This window comes from Furipterus horrens, unplaced genomic scaffold (genome assembly GCF_987537825.1).
Source record: "Furipterus horrens unplaced genomic scaffold, mFurHor1.1.pri manual_scaffold_13, whole genome shotgun sequence".
Classification (NCBI taxonomy): Eukaryota; Metazoa; Chordata; class Mammalia; order Chiroptera; family Furipteridae; genus Furipterus; species Furipterus horrens.
In genome coordinates this window covers 55,821,301-55,843,153 of record NW_028327183.1, presented here as the reverse complement: position 1 = coordinate 55,843,153, position 21,853 = coordinate 55,821,301, and the positions used below count along the sequence as shown (strand labels likewise).

Sequence of the window (21,853 nt, the reverse complement as noted above, 5' to 3'; positions counted from 1 at the left end):
GGCTCATCGGGGGGCTCCTCTGACGGAAAGGAACGGGGTGCCCTTGTTTCCCGTCTGATGCTCAAATGGTTCAGCTGAGCATAGGTCACATCCTGGGGGTCGTCCTTGGACCTGATCTGCTGGAGAGACAGTGAGACCGAAACACGTCCCCTTGGTGCCACTGTGGAAATCCTTCATCGATTCTCTCTGTATCGTCAAGGTGACAAGTTCACTGCAGATCAGATGGGTCACTGTCCTGATGGCGTCTGACGGGCTTTCCTGAGCCCTGGGCATCCGGTGCTTCCATGGATCTGTCTCTTAACCTAACGCACTGTCTCTGTTGCTCACTCAGCTCTAACCACACGCCCATCTGGCTGAAGCAGCATCTGCTGCCTCAGGGCTTTTGCACCTGCTGTTTTCTCTGTTCTGGCTCCTCCCCCACAACACACTCTGTCCCCTGCCCTTGCTTTATTCTCCCTCACAGCCCTGGCTCTCCAGGATGCCATCTGCCTGCTTGCCTATATCTCCTCCCACCCACAGGTGAGCACGAGGAGTGTGGAGAGAGGGCTGCCCTGTGGCACTTAATTGCAGCCAGTAACCAGTGACCCTGTCACTGCTGCTGCATGAACGCGTGAGGCGGACCCTGTGACCTGTGGGTGTTCACTTATTCATGCCTCCTCCTGACACCTGGGGCTGCACAAGGTCAGACAGAGGACGAGGAGCCAGCCCGGGGGGCCACCTAGGAGGGCCAGGAGGCCACAGGAAAGTGGGAGGGATGAGTCACAGCAGGAGGTGCCCAGAAGGAGAGGTCAGCCTGGACGCTAATGAGAAGCAGGTGAGGTGAGGACGGGGAAGGGACCAGTGGAGTAAAGGGGGCGGCAGGAAGGTCCTTGGTGGCCTGGACAGGAGCAGGGATCTCACCCGAGGGTCCAGCTGCACGTCCTCCTCAGGCTGTGGGTCCTTCAGAGCTGCATCTGTGGGGGCAGAATGGGGTGTGTCTCCTGGCAGGTCCCTGGGATCTCAGGGCTGCAGACCCGCCTGCTCCCAGATGGGCCACTAACCCAGGGGGAGGGGAGGCGCCAGGTCATGCAGTGGGGATTTCAGTCCCTCTCCCCACTGACCCCGCACCTCCCAGGCTGTCCCCTTCCCCATGAACCCTCCCCCAGGGCAGCCGTCCCTTCCTCTCACAGAGGGGCTCTTCCTGGGTGTCTGCAGCTGGGCAGGAGGACAGAGAGTCTCAGCCCTGGGAGGGGAAGGACCCCTCCCGTGTCATTCCGGACGAAAGAAGGAAACCTTAACAGACTTGATGGGTGCTTTTCAAATTCCAAGAGATTGAAAATGAAAAATTAACTTACACTTATTTGTATGTCTGTGCTAACCTTGGATGTTTTCATACTAGATTTTCCTTTTTTAAAAGAACAGATTTTATTTATTTATTTTTAGAGAGAGGGGAAGGGAGGGGGAAACAGAGGGAGAGAAACATCCGTGTGTGGTTGCCTCTCACACGCCCCCAACTGTGCACCTGGCCTCAACCCAGGCCTGTGCCGTGACTGGGAACCGAACTGGTAACTATTTGGTACGGAGGCCAGCATTCAATCCACTGAGTCACAGCAGCCAGGGCTCTTTCTAGATTTTCTGATTTGAGATTCTGGAGAAATTTGTTTCTCAGCTGAGCTCCATCTTCTTGTCTTTCCTGCGGCAGGTGCTCTGGGCACCTCTCTCCTGTGGACCCAGTTACCCCCATTCCCTACTCACCTGATGTCCTGCCTTTGCCCTGACGCCGCCGGTGTCGGAGGAAGAGGAAGAGGAAGAGTGACAGCAGCAGGACGAGGGCCACCGAGACCCCGATCAGGACGATCCAGTACCATGGCAGACCTTGGGCAGGAGTGACGTCATCTGTGAGCCAGAGATGCCATTTAATGAGCACCTACTGTGTGCGAGGCACGTTCTGGGTCTGTTGTGCATCTCCGCTGACCTCACAGCCCTCAGGCCCCACCCCCAGTGCACCGAGGCTCAGAGAGGTTACCCACGTGCCCCAGGTCAGCCAGCCTGGCCGGGCAGGGTGGGGACGGGACCTGGGACGTGGGGTCCCTGTGCTCTCCTCATGCTGCCCCCAGGTGATACCAGCCCTGAGCTCTGGGCTCCCCATCTGCAGGGGGCCTGTCCTGTCTCACATGGAGCCGAGGGTCCTTCCTTACTACCTGCCCCCAGCACAGCAGGGACACGGGAGGGGCAGGGGCTCGGGGTGGATCCTGTGTCTCTCCCGGGTTGTCTCATCCTGTAGGGTCCTGATGCCCCCTTGGGAGGGTCAGGCTGGGCTGGAGCACGGCCTTCCTCAGGTTGTGAGACCCCTTATGTCACCTAATGTCACTGCAGTCCGTGAGAAGGAGGGTGACCAGAATGAACAGACATGAACCCGACCCTCAGTGCAGAAAAGGGATCTCTGACCCCACCGAGGGAGCAGCAGAGCTGGGACCAGAACGAGGAACCACCAGCCCCCCATAGGGACCCTCACTTACCGCTCTGCTGACCTGACTGTGTGGTGGGGGGTCCTCCATCCTCAGGGCCGCCTGGAAATTCAGGATAGGGGTGAGGGGTGGGGGCTGCCTTCTCCGCACCTGAGCCTGGCTCCTCCCCCAGCCTGCACCCCACATGTCCCTCTGCCATGCCCCCCCCCCCGTCATCACCTGCAGCCTCAGAGCCTTGGGGGCCTGTGGCTCCCGGTACTTCTGCCTGACTCCCTGCCCTGGGGACCCAGCCCATCCCTGAGTGGCTAGGGGACATGAGACTCCTGATGGACCCTCAGAGCTCCCAGGGCTGCTCTGTTTTCCCTCTGAGCAGAGGTCTCAGAGACTCACAAGCTGTGGGGATGGTCCTTGTGGGTGGGGGGCAGGGGCCCCCAGAGGGTCCTGGGAAGGGGAACAGAAGCGGCTGAGGGTCGGGGACTAACCCTGGAGCTGTCATCAGACCCTTTCCTCCATCAGCTGTGTGGCCCCCAAGACATTTCCCTGCCCACTTGTCACCTCTGAACCCAGGGGAGCGGGAGGGGAGGCAGGATAGGGGGGGTCTCTGAGGGGCACATCTCTGCTGGGCAGCCATCACTTAGACCCCTCAGTCCCCTCCAACCTCAGATGTCTCCCGGGGACACAACCCAGAGCTGATGGTTCAGGAAGAATGGGGTCCCGGGCCTCACCTGAGACCAGGAGCTCCAGAGGGTCACTAGGCAGTGACCACACCTGGGGGGTGTTCCTGTAACAGCCATAGCATCTGAACGTCCACCTGCGGCCGGGTGTCACGGGGCCCACAGGGAACAGGGTCTGCACCTGCCCACTGGGGTGTCGCTGTGAGTCCCGGGTCCATGGGAGCCTGTCCTCTCCTTCCTCAGTCAGAATGAACCTGCCAAATCCCTGCCCTGAGCCACACTGGAGGGTCACGTTCATTCCTGAGGTCATGACAGGGCTGGGCAGGGCTGAGAGGCTTGGTTTGGTGTAGAATCCTAGGGGAGAAGGAGGCAGCGTGTTAAATGGGACTCACATCTCCCTCACATCCTCCAGGACTGGGCTGTGAGGGGGAGACACCCTGAGAGCACCCCCTTCCTGAGGACAGAGCGTGAGTCTGGGTCCCCTGAGTGTCCTCTCACCTGTCACCACCAGCTCCAGGGGGTCACTGCGCTCTGACCAGCCAGCGGGGCTGAGGTAGTAACAGCAATAGCTCCCTGCGTGTATGTCTGTCACACGTGTGATGGAGACCTTGGCCTTTTCCCTGGGCTCCAGTGGCTTCTGTCTGTCCCAGGGAACTGGTCTTCCCCTTATGTCCATATAGTACTCCTCAGCCTCCAGGGTCCCCTGATACCAGATAGTCACATGGATCCCCCAGGGGATCACAGGGCCTGGCTCAGCCCAGAGGGTGGGCTTGGGGAGGGTCCCTGGAAGGAACGAGCGGCTGCATTGGAAACGGCTCTCCTACCCCCCATTACCCCGCTCAGCCCATGTCCTTCCTCATTACCACCTCATCCCAGGACCCCTTGCTGCCTCCTGAGCCACAGGGGTGAAGTAGAAGCTGGGACAGGGACCCTGGGGAGGACTCACCCTTCAGCTCGCGGGTTTTCTGGGCCAGGCTCAGCCCTGGAATAGAGTCCCTGTCAGAGGTTTGCCCCATCAGTGCCCTGTGCCCTCCTGCAGCCCCTGCCCGTCCCCACACTGACCGAGGCAGAGAAGAGCAGGGAAGATGGACACCATGCCGTCGCTGTGAGTGCTCCCGCTCTGCAGGGGGACGAGACCCTGGGCCTGAAGGACAGAGACGCACAGGATGTGGTGAGTCCGGGGCTGCTGCCGCCCTTCCGGGCTCCCACCTCTGTGGACCCGCTGCGGGCGGACGTCCCGCCCTGGGCCTGGCGCTGGGTTTTTCCGTGACGTGAGCTCAGGAGGCCGGCAGGTCCCTTGGAGCCACTCAGCCCAGTTGTGGGGTCTCTGCTTGTTCCCAGGACCCTCTGCCTGGTCTGAGCTCCTGCTCAGAGAGGGCGGGATCCAGGCTCTGGTCCTCAGTCCACCCTCAACAGGCGGACTCCAGAACGGATTGACCACTCATGTTCTCCACCTCCCACACACAAAATATACTTCCGGTGTCTGACTTGTCCGTAGACAGACGCTCGCTGATCTCCTACTGCCTGCCGGGTGTCTGTGCCAGATCCAGAACTGCGTCTGAGATCCAGGGGACTGATCTCCTGTATTCTGAGAACCCTTCTTAGCAAGAAATCGGCATTCTAAGGCGATTGTTGCAATTAATGTGCTTAGAAGGGAGAAATGAGAAAAATTATGAGAATCGTGGACCTTGAAAGAAAGTTTTCCCCAAATATTATAAATATTTAAAATGTTCTGTGAATTACGACAAAACTTCTATGTGATTATAATTATATTAGAAGGCATTGAACAACAGGTAGCATAGAAAATCTCTAGTCAAAGAACACGCATGAATGAGCCATGGGCGTGACGACAGGGTGGGAACTGACTGTGGGAGGCGGGGTAGGGGGTTGGGATGGACAGAGGAGGCCAAAGGGGAAAAATGGAGACAAGTGTCATAGAAGAACAATAAAAAATGATGAAAAGATATTTTCTACATTGTTTGCTAAAGAAGAAGTCGTTGATTTACTCTTCAGCCTGTGGCCCATCAGCATCAATTTTGTGTACGGAGTGAAGCAGGTATGAAAGTCAGCTTGTTGGACACTCACACAGCTGGCCCTGCAGCCCGTGATGGGGAGGCCAGGGGCTCCCCCCGGCCCTGTGAGGGTCTCTGCCGTGACTCACGTGACTGTGGTGTGGTGTGAGTCTGAGCCTTCCTTCTGCTCCATGGACCAGGTACCTCTGCTTTTCAGTTTCTCAAACCTCCAGAATCTCCATCGGCTCTCAGTGACTGGCTTCCTCTCCCCCATGTCTCAGGCAAGAAGGATTCTGATGACATTTGTGGGGGCTGGGTGGTCTCACTGGGCTGTGACTGAGGGATCTGAGAGCTAGAGAGGAAGTAGGCTGCTCAAGGGTCCTTCAGCCATCCAGGAAGTGGTAGTGTGTGTGTGTGTGTGTGTGTGTGTGTGTGTGTGTGTGTGTTTACTGCTTTTGAACAGGACTCTCATTAATAAAGATTCTGTGAGTCCTGAAGAGACTCCACAGTTCTAAGAGGACAGTGACACCCAGGATCTTGGCTGCTCTGAAAGGCAGAAAGGACTCCAGTGATTCCCCCAAGGGGGGGGAAGGGGAAAGAGCCCACTTCTCTCAGAGACACAAAGTCACGTGGGAACAGTGAGACTCAGCCCCGAGCTGCAGGCGAGGAGGAAGTGCTGGGATCCCCTGCAGAAGCAGAGTGCATTGCAAAGACCCCAGGCTCATCCCTGCGACCCCTGTTTCTCTGTCCTGAGGGCTCCTTGGATTCCAGTCACCGAGGTGGGGAGAGATGGTCACCCTTGCTGTCCCCCAGGCAGTGGTCTCACCCTCCACCTGCCTGGGTACTGAGTTCTGCACCCTCACTTTCCTCTCAGTTCACCCTTCACATCAGTCTTTGAAAATTACATTTCAGATTCTGTCCATTTTCTGCTGTAAGTTTCTCCGTGGCCCTGTCTTCAGGTACCTCCAGTCATTTCTTTCTGAACTGAAAACTATTCATGATCATCCACAGGTGACCCTCCAAGCTCAGCTCTCACTTCTGTTTCCTCAGCCCCCCAGAGCTGTCGTTACCCCGTGAGCACATTCAGTCACACGCACTCACACTCAAACCTTCACACACTCGCAGACACGCACGTTCACACTAGGTGCTATTGACATTTCGGTTCTCCCCCATATCTGCTTTCTTAGCGTTCTATAGAACTGGCAACCCCTTCGGAAGCCCCCAGCTAAAAGCTCAGAAATGGAAGGAACACGGAGATTCCTTCTTCTCATTTCTCGTCTTCACATGCGTTGAGAGCTGGGAAGAAGTATGCAAGGATTGTGTGTAAGTCCCTGTAAGCCATCCACGTCCCATGGTTGGACATGCAAGACTGGAGTTCAGTTACTGTTGATGTTATACTTTATTGACACATATTGTTTATCTCTAGTTCACTGGTAATCCATGGCACATAAGACATTTATTACTCGATCTGACCATACCGGTTCCCCTGTGTATTCTTCTTGTCTTATAAACATAATCCAACATCCTCGCCTGGCAGGGAGCATGCCCGTGACCTGTCAACACCTCACCCTCTTTTGCTGCAGTGCAGAGAGTCGCTTTGTCTCCAGGGTTCTCTAAAATGTTGTCTTGTATTTGGTTGCACGTTTTCTTCAACAGGAAGCCCAGAGGTTTCTATGTTCCATAACTGTAGATGTTTTTGCAAACCTCGAAGGCTTTACTTGAAAATGAATAAACAGTCTAATCTTGACAGCAATAAATGTTTTCTTTGACAGGAAGCCCAGAGGTTTGTATGTTCGATATCCACAGCTGTTTTTGCAACCCCCAAAGGTTTTACTTGAAAACAAATAAACAACCTCAGCTTGACGGCAATAGAATGTCACAGCATTTTGAAGAGCAAGTGTTGTTCAAAAAGCACGTCATAAAGTGACCACATCAGTGTGGGGCTGTTGAAGGTGGTGACAGAAACATTTTGGCTGGCTGAAAACAAACTCAGAAGACCACCCCTGCTCCTAACTAGTTTTTAAAGTTTTTTATACTTATTCTATTACAGTTGTTCCAATTTTTCTCCTTTGCCCTCTTCCCCACAATCCACCCCCTCACCCACAGTTGTTTTCCACACATGTCATGTCCATGGGTCATTCATACATGTTCTTTGACTAGACTCTTCCCCTTATTTCCTTCCTTATCCCCCTTCCTCTCTGGTCACTATCAATCTGATCCATGTTTCCATGCCTGTGGTTCTATTTTGTTTGTTAGTTTATTTTCTTCATTAGCTTCCTTTTATAGGTGAGATCTTACTCCTACCTTTCATGACAGCATGGATGGACTTGGAGAATATTGTGCTCAGTGAAATAAGCCAGGCAGCCAAAGGCCAATACCATATGATCTCATGTATTACAGGAACCTAATGAACATAAAACAGATGGCCAAAATGGAACCAGAAGCATGGAAAGAAGGAACAGACTGGCAGTGACCAGAGGGGTGAAGTAAGGGGAGAAGTGGGGAAAGAAGGGGAAGGGTCTAGTCAAGTAACTAGTATTAATGATCCAGAGACATAGACAACATGGTGGGGATTGAAGGTGGGGGCGGGGTGTGGGAGGGGCAGTGGAGGACAATGGGGGACAAATTGGTAAATGGGCTGCACTAAAAATAATAACTGTTCCCGTGGACACCCACAAGAGAGGGAAGTTGAAGCCGCACAATGGGAAACGGTGGGAGGAGATATTAGCAATAGCAAATGAGGCAAGGGACTGGGACTGAGAACATTTAAAACATATCTACACATCTGTAAGATGACAGCTGACACCCATAGGAGACAAATACTTTAACATTCAACTTACAAACATTGCTATCCAACGTGTGGTTATTTCTGAAACTGTTCCTCGGTTTCATAATTTATCAAAAGCGAGCATGAACTCTCAGTGTGGTAGCAACACACACACAGAGTGGCTCAAATATAAAGGCAGGAGCACTGACAGTTGACAATGGCGTGGGCTGACCGTGAGAGCCCGGCACTGGTGATGGGAGTGAAATGTTGTGGCCACCATGGGCAAGGCCTTCCTGGCGTCTTATCAAAGTCAGCACAGCAAAGAGCCATGATATCCAAATATTGAGCATCATTTGATGCAAAGAACATCCTTTCTTTCTTGGTGTGTCTGGGCATCATTGTCTAAATGCAGTGGACTGGACTTGTGTGGGTCTATTTGTAGATCTTTATTATATTTCATTAAAATATGTGTCAATATTTTAACCAAATCCAAAATCCCTCTATTACAGGAATATCATAGTAAGATTTGAAATGTGATCTTGTGAGTCCTCCTTTCTCACTATGTTTTCCTTCAGAATTATTTTTGGCTCTTGTGGCAATCTTGTGGAGTTTCATATAAACTTCAGAATCATCTTGTCCATATGTAAAGCATGAACTTGAGATACTTCATCCTAGTGAAGTTTTTGAAAGTGTCTCTGTGCAGACACTTACACTAGAAAGTGGGAGTTGAGTGGCTGACTTTTTATGTCGTGGAAATGCCAGGATTATTTCATCATTCATGCTTCTCAGGCTCATCCACCCAGACAGTGCTTCCTACTCAGGAGAGTTTTATATCCTTCCTAACAGTACACACAGATTGTCCACAGGAGGATTTCAGCTTTTAAGTGTATATCCAGGCTCTTTATACTTTTGAGAGAACTCAACAAAGGATCATCCCCAGGCACTCATGCATACTTTCCTGTGAGTAAAGTAATGGGTGTACAGGGGAAATTTCAACTCTTTGGCAACGTGAATCTACCTCACTACTGTGTTCAGTGCAATTAATACCCCAATTCCGAGGACCTAAAATGAACTATGTGGTTCTGTCACTGCTTTTAAAACAAGCTCTGATTCCTTCTGTTGAATGTGTTCTTGGTGCTCAGCCCACCGAGAGGATAAAATACGTATATAAGATTAAAAGACAACTGTAGTGAAGAGAAACACTTTAGAATACACAGACCCATAAAATATTCTGCATAAAGTATATGTAAGTCATATACTCATATTTACATGCTCCTTTTACATAAAAACATTAGAAAAGAGACAGCTAGATGGCTAGGTGTGCTCCAGGTGGGGGGTGGAGCTGTCCAAGACCCAGTGCTGAATTCTCCACCACCTCTCGGGATTCATCTGCAAACCAGGACAGAATGAGCGGAAGTGGAGGTGACCCATGGTTCTGAGGAAAGCCTCCTAGATACACATGCGCATTTCTGTTCAAGGCTGGACAGGGCCTGGGTCAGTACAGCCTCTGGGCAGGAGACGCACTGTCCTGACTTGTGGATCCTGGGACAACTATTTTGAATTTTCGTTGCTGCATCATGTTCCTCCTGTCCGTGCCTTAGGAAAAGGGGCAAACTCTCAGTGGACATTTTTTATAGCAGACTTTTCGATGGCTCATTTTTCAGTCGTTCAAGTGCAACTCAGGATACAGAGGCATAGGATGTGGTGGGCACTGTCCCCACAGCACAGTCAGTTCTGTGCACGAGGTGCCTGCCACACAGGAAGAACACCAGCTTCTCCTCTCCCTACAAATAGCAGGTGCTGATGGACTGAGCTGAGCCACGTCACTAAACACCCCTCACGTCTCAGGTGTCACCGTTCATTTTCCTAAACCCTACAGTCATAGGAGGATTTAACCTAGTTTGCTGTTATTGGAGAACCATAACAATTATTCAGTTTATAGCAGTCAGCATTTCCTGGCAAAGCGAATATATAAAATAGTTAATAATATAAAACCATTCTCAGAAGAAATATGAAATTTGACTTCCACTTAATATTTATTAGGTCTAGTATCACTTGCATATTGGTTATAGTTTACATCTTTAATAACAAGAAAACTATGAAATTGCAAACATACCAAAAAATCATTTCCAAGATTAATTATTTGAATATCACTTATAGCTGTTTACATTTGTGAAGTTAAAAGAAATTTTTTTATTGTTGTCAATTTCCCTTCATTGTCTTTGTACTCTGCTACAAAAAGAAAGTCATTAACTGGGCAGTTTGATACTGTGTTTTCAATGAGAGGAAAACTTGCAGATTCTTGTTTCAGCTGAAACCATTTCTTGTGTATTAGTCAAAACCGAGTTCTTTCTCCCTCTATGGAGGTGGAGAGAGAGAGAGAGAGAGAGAGAGAGAGAGAGAGAGAGAGAGAGAGAGAGAGAGAGAGAGAGAGAGGAGGAGGAGGAGGAGGAGGAGGAGGAGGAGGAAAGGAGGGCAAATAAGGGGAATATAAGAAGGAGAAGAAAAGAGACAGGAAGAAAAGAGAGGAGCTTGGTCAAGTTGTTGTAACAAATTACAAATAACTGGGTGGCTTTGGAAAAGAGAAATTTATTTTATTTTTTCCAGAAAGAAGGCCATAGATGATTCTCAGATGGCGATATATAGATAAATTGATTGAAAGATAGGTAAAGAGAGAGAAAAAATGCACCTGAGAGTTAGAGATACACAGAGAGAGAGAGAGAAATGGATACATAAATACATAGATTCACAAACGCTGTGATATTTTCAGTCATCAGATCACATGACATTTGCCTGCTGTGAGTTATATTTTTTACATCAAGAATGAAGACAGACACTTCTGGCCAAGACAGAGACATAGACAGACACGCTGTGTCTCCCTCCACAAATGAGAAGGAACACAACTACCTCAGAACTAGAGACAACCAGAAGTTCCAGAAAATCAAGCTGCATGGAAGTCCAACAGACAAAGATATCAAGAAGAAATACTCAACAAGACAGCCAGGAGAAGCAGAGCCGGGGTGGAGAGGATGTGGTGTGGCGGCGGCAGTGGCAGGCCAGTGGAAAACGCAGTCAGGAGGGACACCTGGGGAGTGTTTCCAGCTCCGCGCTGGACCTCACAGCTCAAGGTACCAGCGCCGGGGAAATCAAGCCTCATTGCTCCTGACTGTGCAGACCAGTGGGGGTTGGGGTGGAGGCAGAAACTGCCTGTCTCAGCAGAGTCCACTTGTTTAAAGAGCCCCCATGGTCCTAGAACATCCACAGACCCACCTCATCTGGGAACAACAGCCAGGGCAGCAGCTAGAGGGGCGCCCATTCTGGAGCGGTAGTGGAAGAGGTGTCTGGAAAAGGGGCAAGTGCTGGGTGGGTGACATTGTTCCCTCGCAAATCCCTTCCCCACATACAGTTCCACAACGTGGTGAAACAGATCGCCCTGTACTGAACAATCACTAAGGCTCTGCCCCTTACAATGTAACAGGAGCGACAGCTGTACCTGGGATGCGGAGGCAAACAAACACAGGAACCTGTCAGAATGAGGAGACAGAAAAGTATGACCCAAAATGGGAAAGGGATCAAGGCTCCAGTGGGAGAACTAAGCGACAAGAAGATAACCAACCTAACAAACGAGGAGATAGCCAACCTAATAGACCCAGAATTCAAAACACTGGTGATAAAGTAGCTCACAGACTTGACAGATATGCTTGAGTACGGCAGACACATAAGGGAAGAAGTGAAAGCTATGCTAAGTGAAACGAAGGAAAATCTACACAAAACCAATGGTGAAGGGAAGGAAACGGGTTTAAATCAACGATTTGGAACATAAGGAAGAAAAGAACTGTCAACCAGTACAGAACGAGGAAGTAAGAATTGAAAAACATGAGGAAAGCTTCCCAAATCTTGTAAAGGATGGACATACGGGTTTGGGAAGAATGGAGGGTCCCGGGCGGGCTGGACCCAGAGGAGACCACAGCAGGACACATCATGATTGAGATGCCAAAGTTGAAAGATAAAGACAGAGTCCTGGGGGCAGCAAGAGAGAGGCTGAGAGTTGCATACTGTGGGGTGCCGATAGGACTATCAGCTGATTTCTCAGAGGACACTTTGCAGGCAGGAAGGGACTGGCAAACAGTATTCAATGTGATGAAAGGCAATCTGCAACCAGAACTACTCTATCCAGCAAAGCCAGCATTTGGAATGGAAGGGCAGATGAAGTTCTTCCCAGACAAGGTAAAGCTAAAGGAGCTCATCATCACCAAGCCATTATTATATGAAACGTCAAAGGGACTTACTTAGGAAAAAGAAGATCAAAACTATGAACACTGAAATGACAACAAACTCACAACTATCAACAACTGAGTCTAAAAAATAAAAACAAAATCCAACTAAGCAAACCAGAATAGGAACAGAATCGTAGGTATGGAGATCATTTGGAGGGTTATCAGCTGGGAAGGGGAGGGGTAGAAATGGGCAAATGGTGCAGGGATTAAGAACCATAATTGATTGGTACAAAATAGACAGGGGGAAGTTAAGAATAATACAGGAAAGTGTGAAGCCAAAGAACTTATATGCATGACCCATGGACATGAACTAAGGGGGGTGGGATTGCTGGAGGAAAGAGGGGTACTGCGCAGAGGGGAGCAAAGGGGAAAAAATGGAAACTACTGCAACAATATAATCAATAAAATATACTTAAAAAAAAGAAATCACATGATTGCCACTCATTTTTTGTGGTGAGAACATCTCAGATGCACCTCCCTAAGCCACTCTCCACACATAACACAGCATAGCTCAGTGTAACCACCAGGCTGTCCGTTAGACACCCCGGGAATTGTTAGCCTTATGACTGGAGGCCGATGCCCTTTGCCCACCGTCTCCTTGTCCTGCACTCTGCTTGGTGAGAACCGTGCCACTCCCTGTGTCTACGGATCGGCTTCTAGAGATCCCACATGTACGTGAGATCAGCCAGGATTTCTCTTTCTCTGTGCGATCAAGCCGGGTTAACAAATGCCCTCCAGGTCCATTCACGTTGCCTCAAATGTCAGGGCTTTTTGTTTATTTTTACTGTGACACTCTTACCGATGTCCCCATTTCTACCCCCTCCTTTGTCCGCCTCCACCCAGCCCCCGCTGCCCTTCCCTCTAGCCGTCACCGCCCTGCCGACAGTGTCAGCGGGTCATGCATGAGCGTTCCTGGACTGATCCCTCCACCTTCTTTCATCCAGTCTCCTCCTCCATCCCCTCTGAGCTCTGTCTGTCTGCTCCAAGTGTCCTGCCTCTGTTTCTACTTGTTCTTCTTTCTCATGGTTGAGTAAAATTCCATTTTATTTATATTCAGACTTTGGAATATTCCACAAATCCTATCATTCTTAAACATGGTAACATTGTAAGGTGACACCCCCACTAGGCTGTCCCTTCAAACACCAAGGGAGGACAGTTCTGGGGAAAGCACACGTGGCATCTGAAGAAGATGAGGAGCACGGGGGGCCCAGAGAGGGCAGGAGGCAGTGGTTTGCATTCATCTCTCAGGGTTGTCTCTACTTTTGCCCGTTTATTTACTTGTGGCTCACAGGTGACTCCTGTGATCTGAGGAGATGAAGACCCCATGACATGCATCGGGTCGTGTGGTGGTTAGAAATTAAGGACACTTTATCATCTATAAGTGGAAGAGGGCATGAGGTTTTAGATGTGTGGACCCAGACAGCCATGCGGGTGGACCCTCATGTCACAGGGGTGAGGAAAGAAGGGGGGGTCGTTACAGAGAGTCAACAAAGAAAGTCAGCAAAGACCGAGGGAGAGAAAACACACATTTACTGTGGCAGAGTCCTGTACAGGGGTCCACAGACACCCCATGCACCCAAACCGTGTTTCCTCTCCCAGACAAATTCGCAGACAGTTGCCCCAGCTGCGGCCCAGGTTGTCCTCCACCACGTCCCAGGTGATCAGAGAGCTCCACGCTCCCCCACTCTGAATGGTGCCCGTCCCCTCTGTGTTCACGTCCCGGCTGCAGCGTGGGCCCTCCTCTCGCTGTCTCGAGCCTGAAGCAGCAGCACCCCGAGGGCCAGCAGGACCAGACCATCCACGCCCATGCGGATGAGGTTCTCCACCGTGTAGTCCTGGGGGTGGGAGGCTAGGGATTGTGGGTAGAGGGGTCACAGAGGTCAGGGAAGACAAAGTCACTCCATGGTCCTGGATGTCCATCAGGGTCCCTTCCTCTGTCTGACAGGACATGACTCTCTGCCCCAGCCCCGTCACTGAGGATTTCCCCTGATCCCCACTCCTGGTACCTGGGCTGTTCTGTGATGGGCTGATGGTGTCGGCTGCTCCTGAGAATCATGAATGAGGGTGTGAGTGAGGACTTGGGGGGACCGCAGGCCTTCCTCCTGGGGTCTGTGCTCTCCGATGCCCCACCCTCAGATCACAACATCTTCACGGTCCTTCCATGAGCTCCATCTCATCTCTGCCAGGTTCTCTGTCCCCTCCTTGGATTGTCTCAGCCTCTTTGGTGTCTGAACGTTCCTGGAATAACTTTGGAGCAGCTAATGTCCCACAGAGCCCAAGGGTGGTAAGGAAGATGGTCACCATATGGAAATGGTTGTGTCCTGTGTGTGAGGCAGACCCCCTCCACTTCTTTCCCTCCAGCTGAGGGACCCCACTAACTCAGCAGCTGATGTCCCAGCGTCCATGGGGGAGGGATTGCTGTTGGGGTTCCTGCATATCCTCCTCAGTGGAGTCCCCAAAACTCCCCCATTATTACTGTTTCAGACCCTGGAGAGACAGAGCCCTGCGCAGTGTGAGCTTAGGAAGGACAGAGTTAGGGTCTCCTCACCTGAGACCAGGATCTCCAGGAGGCACTGGGCTGTGACAGGATGTAGGGGGAGGTGCTGAGTGAGCTGTAGCACCTGTAGGTGCCCCCGTGGGCTGAGGTCACAGAGCTCATGAAGAATTGGGCCTACATGTACCCAGTTCAGAAGTTTATCTACGACATGGGGGAGGGGAACGGGCTGATATGTCATGTACAGAAAGTGACTCCCGGGCTCCGTGACTGACCCAGCAGGGCCGTGTTCTCTCCTGAGCCACCACTGGGCCTGGCTGCACTGAGAGGGAGGGGCTGTCAGGGGTTCATTCTAGAGAGAGGGGCGCAGGCTTGGCTGGGGCACTGCCTTCCTGAGCCTGTGAGGTACCTGATGTCAGCTAATGTCACCGCAGTCTGTGAGCATGAGGGAAGCAGGATGAACAGACATGAACCTGACCCTCAGAGCAGAGAAGGGACCGCTGTCCCCGCCGTGGGAGCTGAAGAGCTGGGACCAGAACCAGGGCCCACCAGCCGCCCACAAAGTCCCTCACTTACTGCTCTGCTGACCTGACTCTGTGATGGGGGGTCCTCCATCCTCAGAGCCGCCTGGAAATTCAGGATGGGGGTGAGGGGTGGGAACGGCCTTTTCCGCACCTAAGCCCCATTGCTTCTCCCCCAGCCTGGGCCACACATGTACCTCTGCCATGCCCCTCCTTCCCCGTCACCTGCAGCCTCAGAGCCCTGGGGGCGTGTTGCTCCAGGCACCTCTGCCTGACTCCCTGCCCTGGGGACATAGCCCGTCCCTGAGTGTCTGGGGGACATCATACCCCTGATGGACCCTCAGAGCTCCCAGGGCTGCTCTGTGCTCCCTATGAGCAGAGGTCTCAGTGACTCATCAGCTGAGGGGATGGTCCTTGTGGGTGTGGGGTTTGGACCCCCAGGGGGTCCTGGGAAGGGGGACAGAAGTGGCTGAGGGTCGGGGACGAACCCCGAAGTTGTCGTCAGACTCTTTCCTCCATCAGGAAAGACACTCCCCCTGCCCACTGACCACCTCTGATCCCAGGGGAGGGGAGGGGAGGCAGGACAGGGAGGGTCTCTGAGGGGCACATCTCTGCTGGGCGACCATCACTTAGACCCCTCAGTCCCCTCCAACCTCAGATGTCTCCTGGGGACATCACCCTGAACTGACGGCTCAGAAAGGATGGGGTCAGGGGTCCTCACCTGAGACCTGGAGCTCCAGGGGTTCACTGGGCAGTGACCACACCTGGGGGGTGTTCCTGTAACGGCCGTAGCATCTGAACGTCCACCTGCGGCCGGGGGTCACGGGGCCCACAGGGAACAAGGCCTGCACCTGCCCACTGGGGTGTGGCTGTGAGTCCCGGGTCCAGGGGAGCCTGTCCTCTCCTTCCTCAGTCAGAATGAACATGTCAAATCCCCACCATGAGTCACACTGGAGGGTCACGTTCCCTCCTGAGGTCACGACAGGGCTGGGCAGGGCTGAGAGGCTGGGTTTGATGCTGTAGGATCCTAGGAGAGAAGGAGGCAGTGTGTTAAATGGGGCTCACACCTCCCTCACGTCCTCCAGGGCTGGGCTGAGAGGGGGAGACACCCTGAGAGCACCCCCTTCCTGAGTGCAGAGCCTGAGTCTGGGTCCCCTGAGTGTCCTCTCACCTGTCACCACCAGCTCCAGGGGGTCACTGCTCACTGACCAGCCAGCGGGGCTGAGGTAGAAACAGCGATAGCTCCCTGCATGTCCCTCTGTCACGCGTGTGATGGAGAACTTGACCCTGTCCCTGGGCTCCAGTGGCTTCTGTCTGTCCCAGGGCACTAGGCTTCCCCTCATGTCCATATAGTACTTCTCAGCCTCCACGGTCCCCTGACACCAGATGGTCACAGCGCTTCCCCAGGGGATCACGGAGTCTGGCTCAGCCCAGATGGTGGGCTTGGGGAGGGTCCCTGGAAGGAACCAGAGGCTGCATTGGAAAGGGCTCCCCCACCCCCCATTCCCCCACTCAGCCCACGTCCCTCCTCATTACCACCTCATCCCAGGACCCCTTGCTGCCTCCCGAGCCCCAGGAGTGAAGTAGAAGCTGGGACAGGGACCCTGGGGAGGACTCACCCTTCAGCTCGCGGGTTTTCTGGGCCAGGCTCAGCCCTGGAATAGAGTCCCTGTCAGAGGTTTGCCCCATCAGTGCCCCGTGCCCTCCTGCGGCCCCTGCCCGTCCCCACACTGACCGAGGCAGAGAAGAGCAGGGAGGATGGACACCATGCCGTCGCTGTGAGTGCTCCCGCTCCCCAGGGGGACGAGACCCTGGGCCTGAAGGACAGAGACGCACAGGATGTGGTGAGTCCGGGGCTGCTGCTGCCCTTCCGGGCTCCCACCTCTGTGGACCCGCTGCGGGCGGACGCCCCGCCCTGGGCCTGGCACTGGGTTTTTCCGTGACGTGAGCTCAGGAGGCCGGCAGGTCCCTTGGAGCCACTCAGCCCAGTTCTGGGGTCTCTGCTTGTTCCCAGGACCCTCTGCCTGGTCTGAGCTCCTGCTCAGAGAGGGCGGGACCCAGGCTCTGGTCCTCAGTCCACCCTCAACAGGCGGACTCCAGAACGGATTGACCACTCATGTTCTCCACCTCCTACACACAAAATATACTTCCGGTGTCTGACTTGTCCGTAGACAGACGCTCGCTGATCTCCTACTACTTGCCGGGTGTTTGTGCCAGATCCAGAATTGCGTCTGAGACCCAGGGGACTGATCTCCTGTATTATGAGAACCCTTCTTAGCAAGAAATTAGCATTCTAAGGCGATTGTTTCAATTAAGGTGCTTAGAAAGGAGAAAGGAGAAAAATTATGAGAACTGGGAACCTTGAAAAAAAATTTTCCCCAAATATTATAAATATTTAAAATGTTATGTGAATTATGACAAAACTTCTATGTGATTATAATTATGTTAGAAGGCATTGAACAACAGGTAGCATAGAAAATCTCTAGTCAAAAGACATGCATGAATGAGCCATGGGCGTGACGACAGGGTGGGAACTGACTGTGGGAGCCGGGGTAGGGGGTTATGATGGACAGAGGAGGTCAAAGGGGAAAAATGGAGACAAGTGTCATAGAAGAACAATAAAAAATGATGAAAAGACATTTTCTACATTGTTTGCTAAAGAGGAAGTCGTTGATTTACTCTTCAGCCTGTGGCCCATCAGCATCAATTTTGTGTACGGAGTGAAGCAGGTATGAAAGTCACCTTGTTGGACACTCACACAGCTGGCCCTGCAGCCCGTGATGGGGAGGCCAGGGGCTCCCCCCGGCCCTGTGAGGGTCTCTTCCATGACTCACGTGACTGTGCTGTGGTCTGAGTCTGAGCCTTCCTTCTGCTCCATGGACCAGGTACCTCTGCTTTTCAGTTTCTCAAACCTCCAGAATCTTCATCTGTTCTCAGTGACTGGCTTCCTCTCCCCCATGTCTCAGGCAAGAAGGATTCTGATGACATTTGTGGGGGCTGGGTGGTCTCACTGGGCTTCGACTGGGGGATCTGAGAGCTAGAGAGGAAGTATGCTGCTCAAGGGTCCTTCAGCCATCCAGGAAGTGGTAGTGTGTGTGTGTGTGTGTGTGTGTGTGTGTGTGTGTTTACTGCTTTTGAACAGGACTCTCATGCATAAAGATTCTCTGAGTCCTGAAGAGCCTCCACAGTTCTAAGAGGACAGTGACACCCAGGATCTTGGCTGCTCTGAAAGGCAGAAAGGATTCCAATGATTCCCCCAAGGGGAGGGAAGGAGAAAGAGCCCACTTCTCTCAGAGACACAAAGTCACGTGGGAACAGTGAGACTCAGCCCCGAGCGCCAGGCGAGGAGGAAGTGCTGGGATCCCCTGCGGAAGCAGAGTGCATTGCAAAGACCCCAGGCTTATCCCTGCGACCCCTGTTTCACTCTCCTGAGGGCTCCTTGGATTCCAGTCAACGAGGTGGGGAGAGATGGTCACCCTTCCTGTCCCCCAGGCAGTGGTCACACCCTCCACCTGCCTGGGTACTGAGTCCTGCACCCTCACTTTCCTCTCAGTTCACCCTTCACATCAGTCTTTGCAAATTACAGTTCAGATTCTGTCCATTTTCTGCTGAAAGTTTCTCCGTGGCCCTGTCTTCAGGTACCTCCAGTCATTTCTTTCTGAACTGAAAACTGTTCATGATCATCCACGCGGAGGGTTGATCCCACAAACAAATGGGTCAACAGCAATCAAGACTTGACTACACTAGGAGAGCTCACAAAACCCAAACAGGAGATGTCCTTAGAGTGCCCAGCTCAGGAGATCAATGGGCATCAATCACCGAGCCCCGCAGAACACCTACAACAGAAAGCCACCCCACAGAGAGTGGGAGTCAAGCAGCACAAGGAACCAACAAACACAGTGAGGCAGCCAAAGCGGGGAGACGAAGAAATGGACCCTCATTTTAAAAGAATGGGTGGAATCTCCAGAAGAAAAAAAAAGAGCTAAATAAGATGGAGGCAAACAACTGATGAGCTCTAGAGCTCAAAATAATAGTCGTCAGGATCCTCAAGGAACTTAGTGAGAACTACAAGAGCACAAAAAAAGACATAAAAACCATATAAAAAGACCAGTCAAAGATAAAGAATAGCATATCTGACATCAAGAATGCATTGGAAGGAATTAAAAGTAGGCTAGATGAAGCAGAGGATTGTATCAGTGATTTTAAAAGACAAGGAGAGCCCTGGCTGGTGTGGCTCACTGGATTGAGTGCCTGCCTGTGAACTAAAGGGTCGCAGGTTTGATCCCCTGTCAGGGCACAGGCCTGGGTTGTGGGCCAGGTCCCCAGTTGGGAGCTCACAAGAGGCAACCACACATTGATGTTTCTCTCCCTCTTCCTCCTTCCCTTCCCCTCTCTAAAATAAATAAATAAAATCTTTAAAGAAAGACACGGTAGAACAAAACACCCAATCTGAGCAGTGAAAAGAAAAATGACTTAAAAAAAGAAAAGAATGAGGATAGTTTTAAGGGAACTTTGCGACGACATAAAATGTAACAACATCTGAACCTGTTTGAGGATATAATGGCAGAAAACTTTCCCAACCTGGTGAAGGAAAAAGGCAGAAATGTTCAGGAAGCACAGAGAGGCCCAATTAAGATGAATCCCAAAAGACCCACACCAAGACACTTCATGGTTAAAATGTGAAAGTTCGAAGACAAAGAGAGAATTTTAAAAGCAGCAGGAGAGAGACAGTTACCCAGAAGGAACTTCCCATAAGACTGTCAGCTGATTTCTCACCAGAAACACTTCAAGCCAGAAGAAATTGGCATGAAGTATTCAAAGCAATGAAAGCAAGTATCTGAAACGAAGAATACTCTATGTAGCAATATTACCATTTAAAATGGAAGGCAAAATAGAGAGCTTCCCAGACCAAAAACAAACAAACAAAAAGCCCCCAAACTAAAGGAGTTCATTACCACCAAACCAGTACTGCAATAAAATAAAATAAAATAAAGGGAATGCCTTAAGAAGTAACACACACAGAGGAACGTAGGCATAAAAATGGCAATAAATAAGTACCTATTAAAAATATCTTTTAATGTAAGTGTTTTAAATGCCCCAATCATAAAACATAGGGTAGGGGAATGGATAAGTAAACTTGACCCATATATATGCTGTCTCCAGGAGACCCACCTCAGAACAAAAGAGTCACATAGGCTGAAAGTGACGAGATGGATAAAAAAATTCTATGCAAAAGGAAATAAACAAACAAACAGAAAGCTGGGGCAGCAATAGTTATATCTGGCAAAATAGACTTCAAAGTGAGGGCATTTGTCTGTTTTCAGATCTTGGCTATTGCAAACAACACTGCTATGAACATAGGGTGCATACATAATATTCTTTCAAACAGGTGTTTTGGAATTCTTAGAATGAATTCCCAGAAGTGGGATTGCTGGATCAAAAGGCAGTTCCATTTTAAATTTTTTGAGGAAATCCCAAACTGTTTTCCACAGTGGCTGCACCAGTCTGCATTCCCGCCCACAGGGCACAAGGAAAATACAACAATTTTTAAAAAGGCATAAAAACTGATTTAAAATAAAAAAGTAAAATTAATGTGAAAAAAAGAAATGTGTGCATTCTTCCATATTTTCTTGGTCTTTCAAGGTTAGATTTATGAGTGTAATTAATAGTTCCAAAACTGAATTTTTGGGACTTGCGGCCAAGATGGAGGCCTAGACAGACACGCTGCATCTCCCACCACAACTAAGAAGGAATGCAACTACCTCAGAACTAGAGACAACCAGAAGTTTCAGAAAATAGAGCTCCATGGAAATCTAACAAACAAAGACATAAAGAAGAAATATTCATTTAGACAGGTAGGAGGGGCGGAGCCGAGGCAGAGAAGGTGTGATGTGGTGGCAGCAGCGGGCCCACAGAAAGCAGAGCCACACATTTAAAATAGTCGGGAGGGACACCTGGGGATCATTCCCAGCACCAGACCAGACCGCGAAGCTCACAGTCCCAGCACCGGGGAAGATAAAGCCCAAGTGCTTCTGACTGTGCAGACCAGTGGGGGTTGGGGCGGAGGAAGGAACTGCTGGTCTCTCAGCAGAGTCCACTTGTTTAAAGGGCCCCCACGGTCCTAGAACATTTGCAGACCCACCCACTCTGGGAACAATGGTCATGGTAACAGCTAGAGGGGCGTCAGTCCCATACGGAAGTGGGAGAAGTGCCTGGTAAAGGGGCGAGTGCTGGACAGGCGGCATTGTTCCCTCTCAGACCCCCCCACACAGCACCACAACGTGGTGAAACGGGTCACCCTGTACTGACGAATCCCTAAGGCTTTGCTCCTTACAACGTAACAGGTGTGACAACTTTACCTAAGACACACAGGCAAACAAACACAGCCTGTCAAGATTAGGAGATAGAGAAGTATGACCTCAAAAGGGGGAACGGATCAAGGTTCCTGTGGGAGAACTAAGTGACGAGGAGATAGCCAACCTAACAGATGCAGAATTCAAAACACTGGTGATGAAGATGCTCACAGGCTTGATAGATATACTTAAGTATGGCAAACGCATAAGGGAAGAAATGAAAGCTAAGCTAAATGAAATGAAGAAAAGCTCACACAAAACCAATGGTGAAGGGAAGGAAACTGGGGTTCAAACCAATGATTTGAAAC

General features: G+C 51.1%; 1 protein-coding gene across 1 annotated transcript; it reads right to left on the bottom strand.

The window, feature by feature from the left end:
* Window positions 1-2,781: 2,781 nt before the first annotated feature.
* On the bottom strand, window positions 2,782-17,030 carry LOC149995473 (leukocyte immunoglobulin-like receptor subfamily A member 6). Its single transcript, XM_090259244.1, has 6 exons — window positions 16,928-17,030; window positions 16,812-16,847; window positions 16,364-16,648; window positions 15,914-16,219; window positions 3,173-3,475; window positions 2,782-2,888 (listed from the first exon to the last, which is right to left on the bottom strand). Exons 1-6 carry the CDS (start codon window positions 16,959-16,961, stop codon window positions 2,782-2,784), a joined length of 1,071 nt encoding a protein of 356 aa, XP_090115370.1. The 5' UTR covers window positions 16,962-17,030.
* Between the last annotated feature and the right edge of the window lie 4,823 nt (window positions 17,031-21,853).

Coding starts and splice junctions, on each gene's coding strand:
- LOC149995473 (XM_090259244.1), bottom strand. CDS start 16,961: ATGGTGTCCATCCTCCCTGCTCTTCTCTGCCTCG. Junction 16,220..16,363: donor CCTGGAGCTGGTGGTGACAG/GTGAGAGGACAC, acceptor CTTCTCTCCTAG/GATCCTACAGCATCAAACCC. Junction 2,889..3,172: donor TCTGGAGCTCCTGGTCTCAG/GTGAGGCCCGGG, acceptor TCCCCTTCCCAG/GACCCTCTGGGGGCCCCTGC.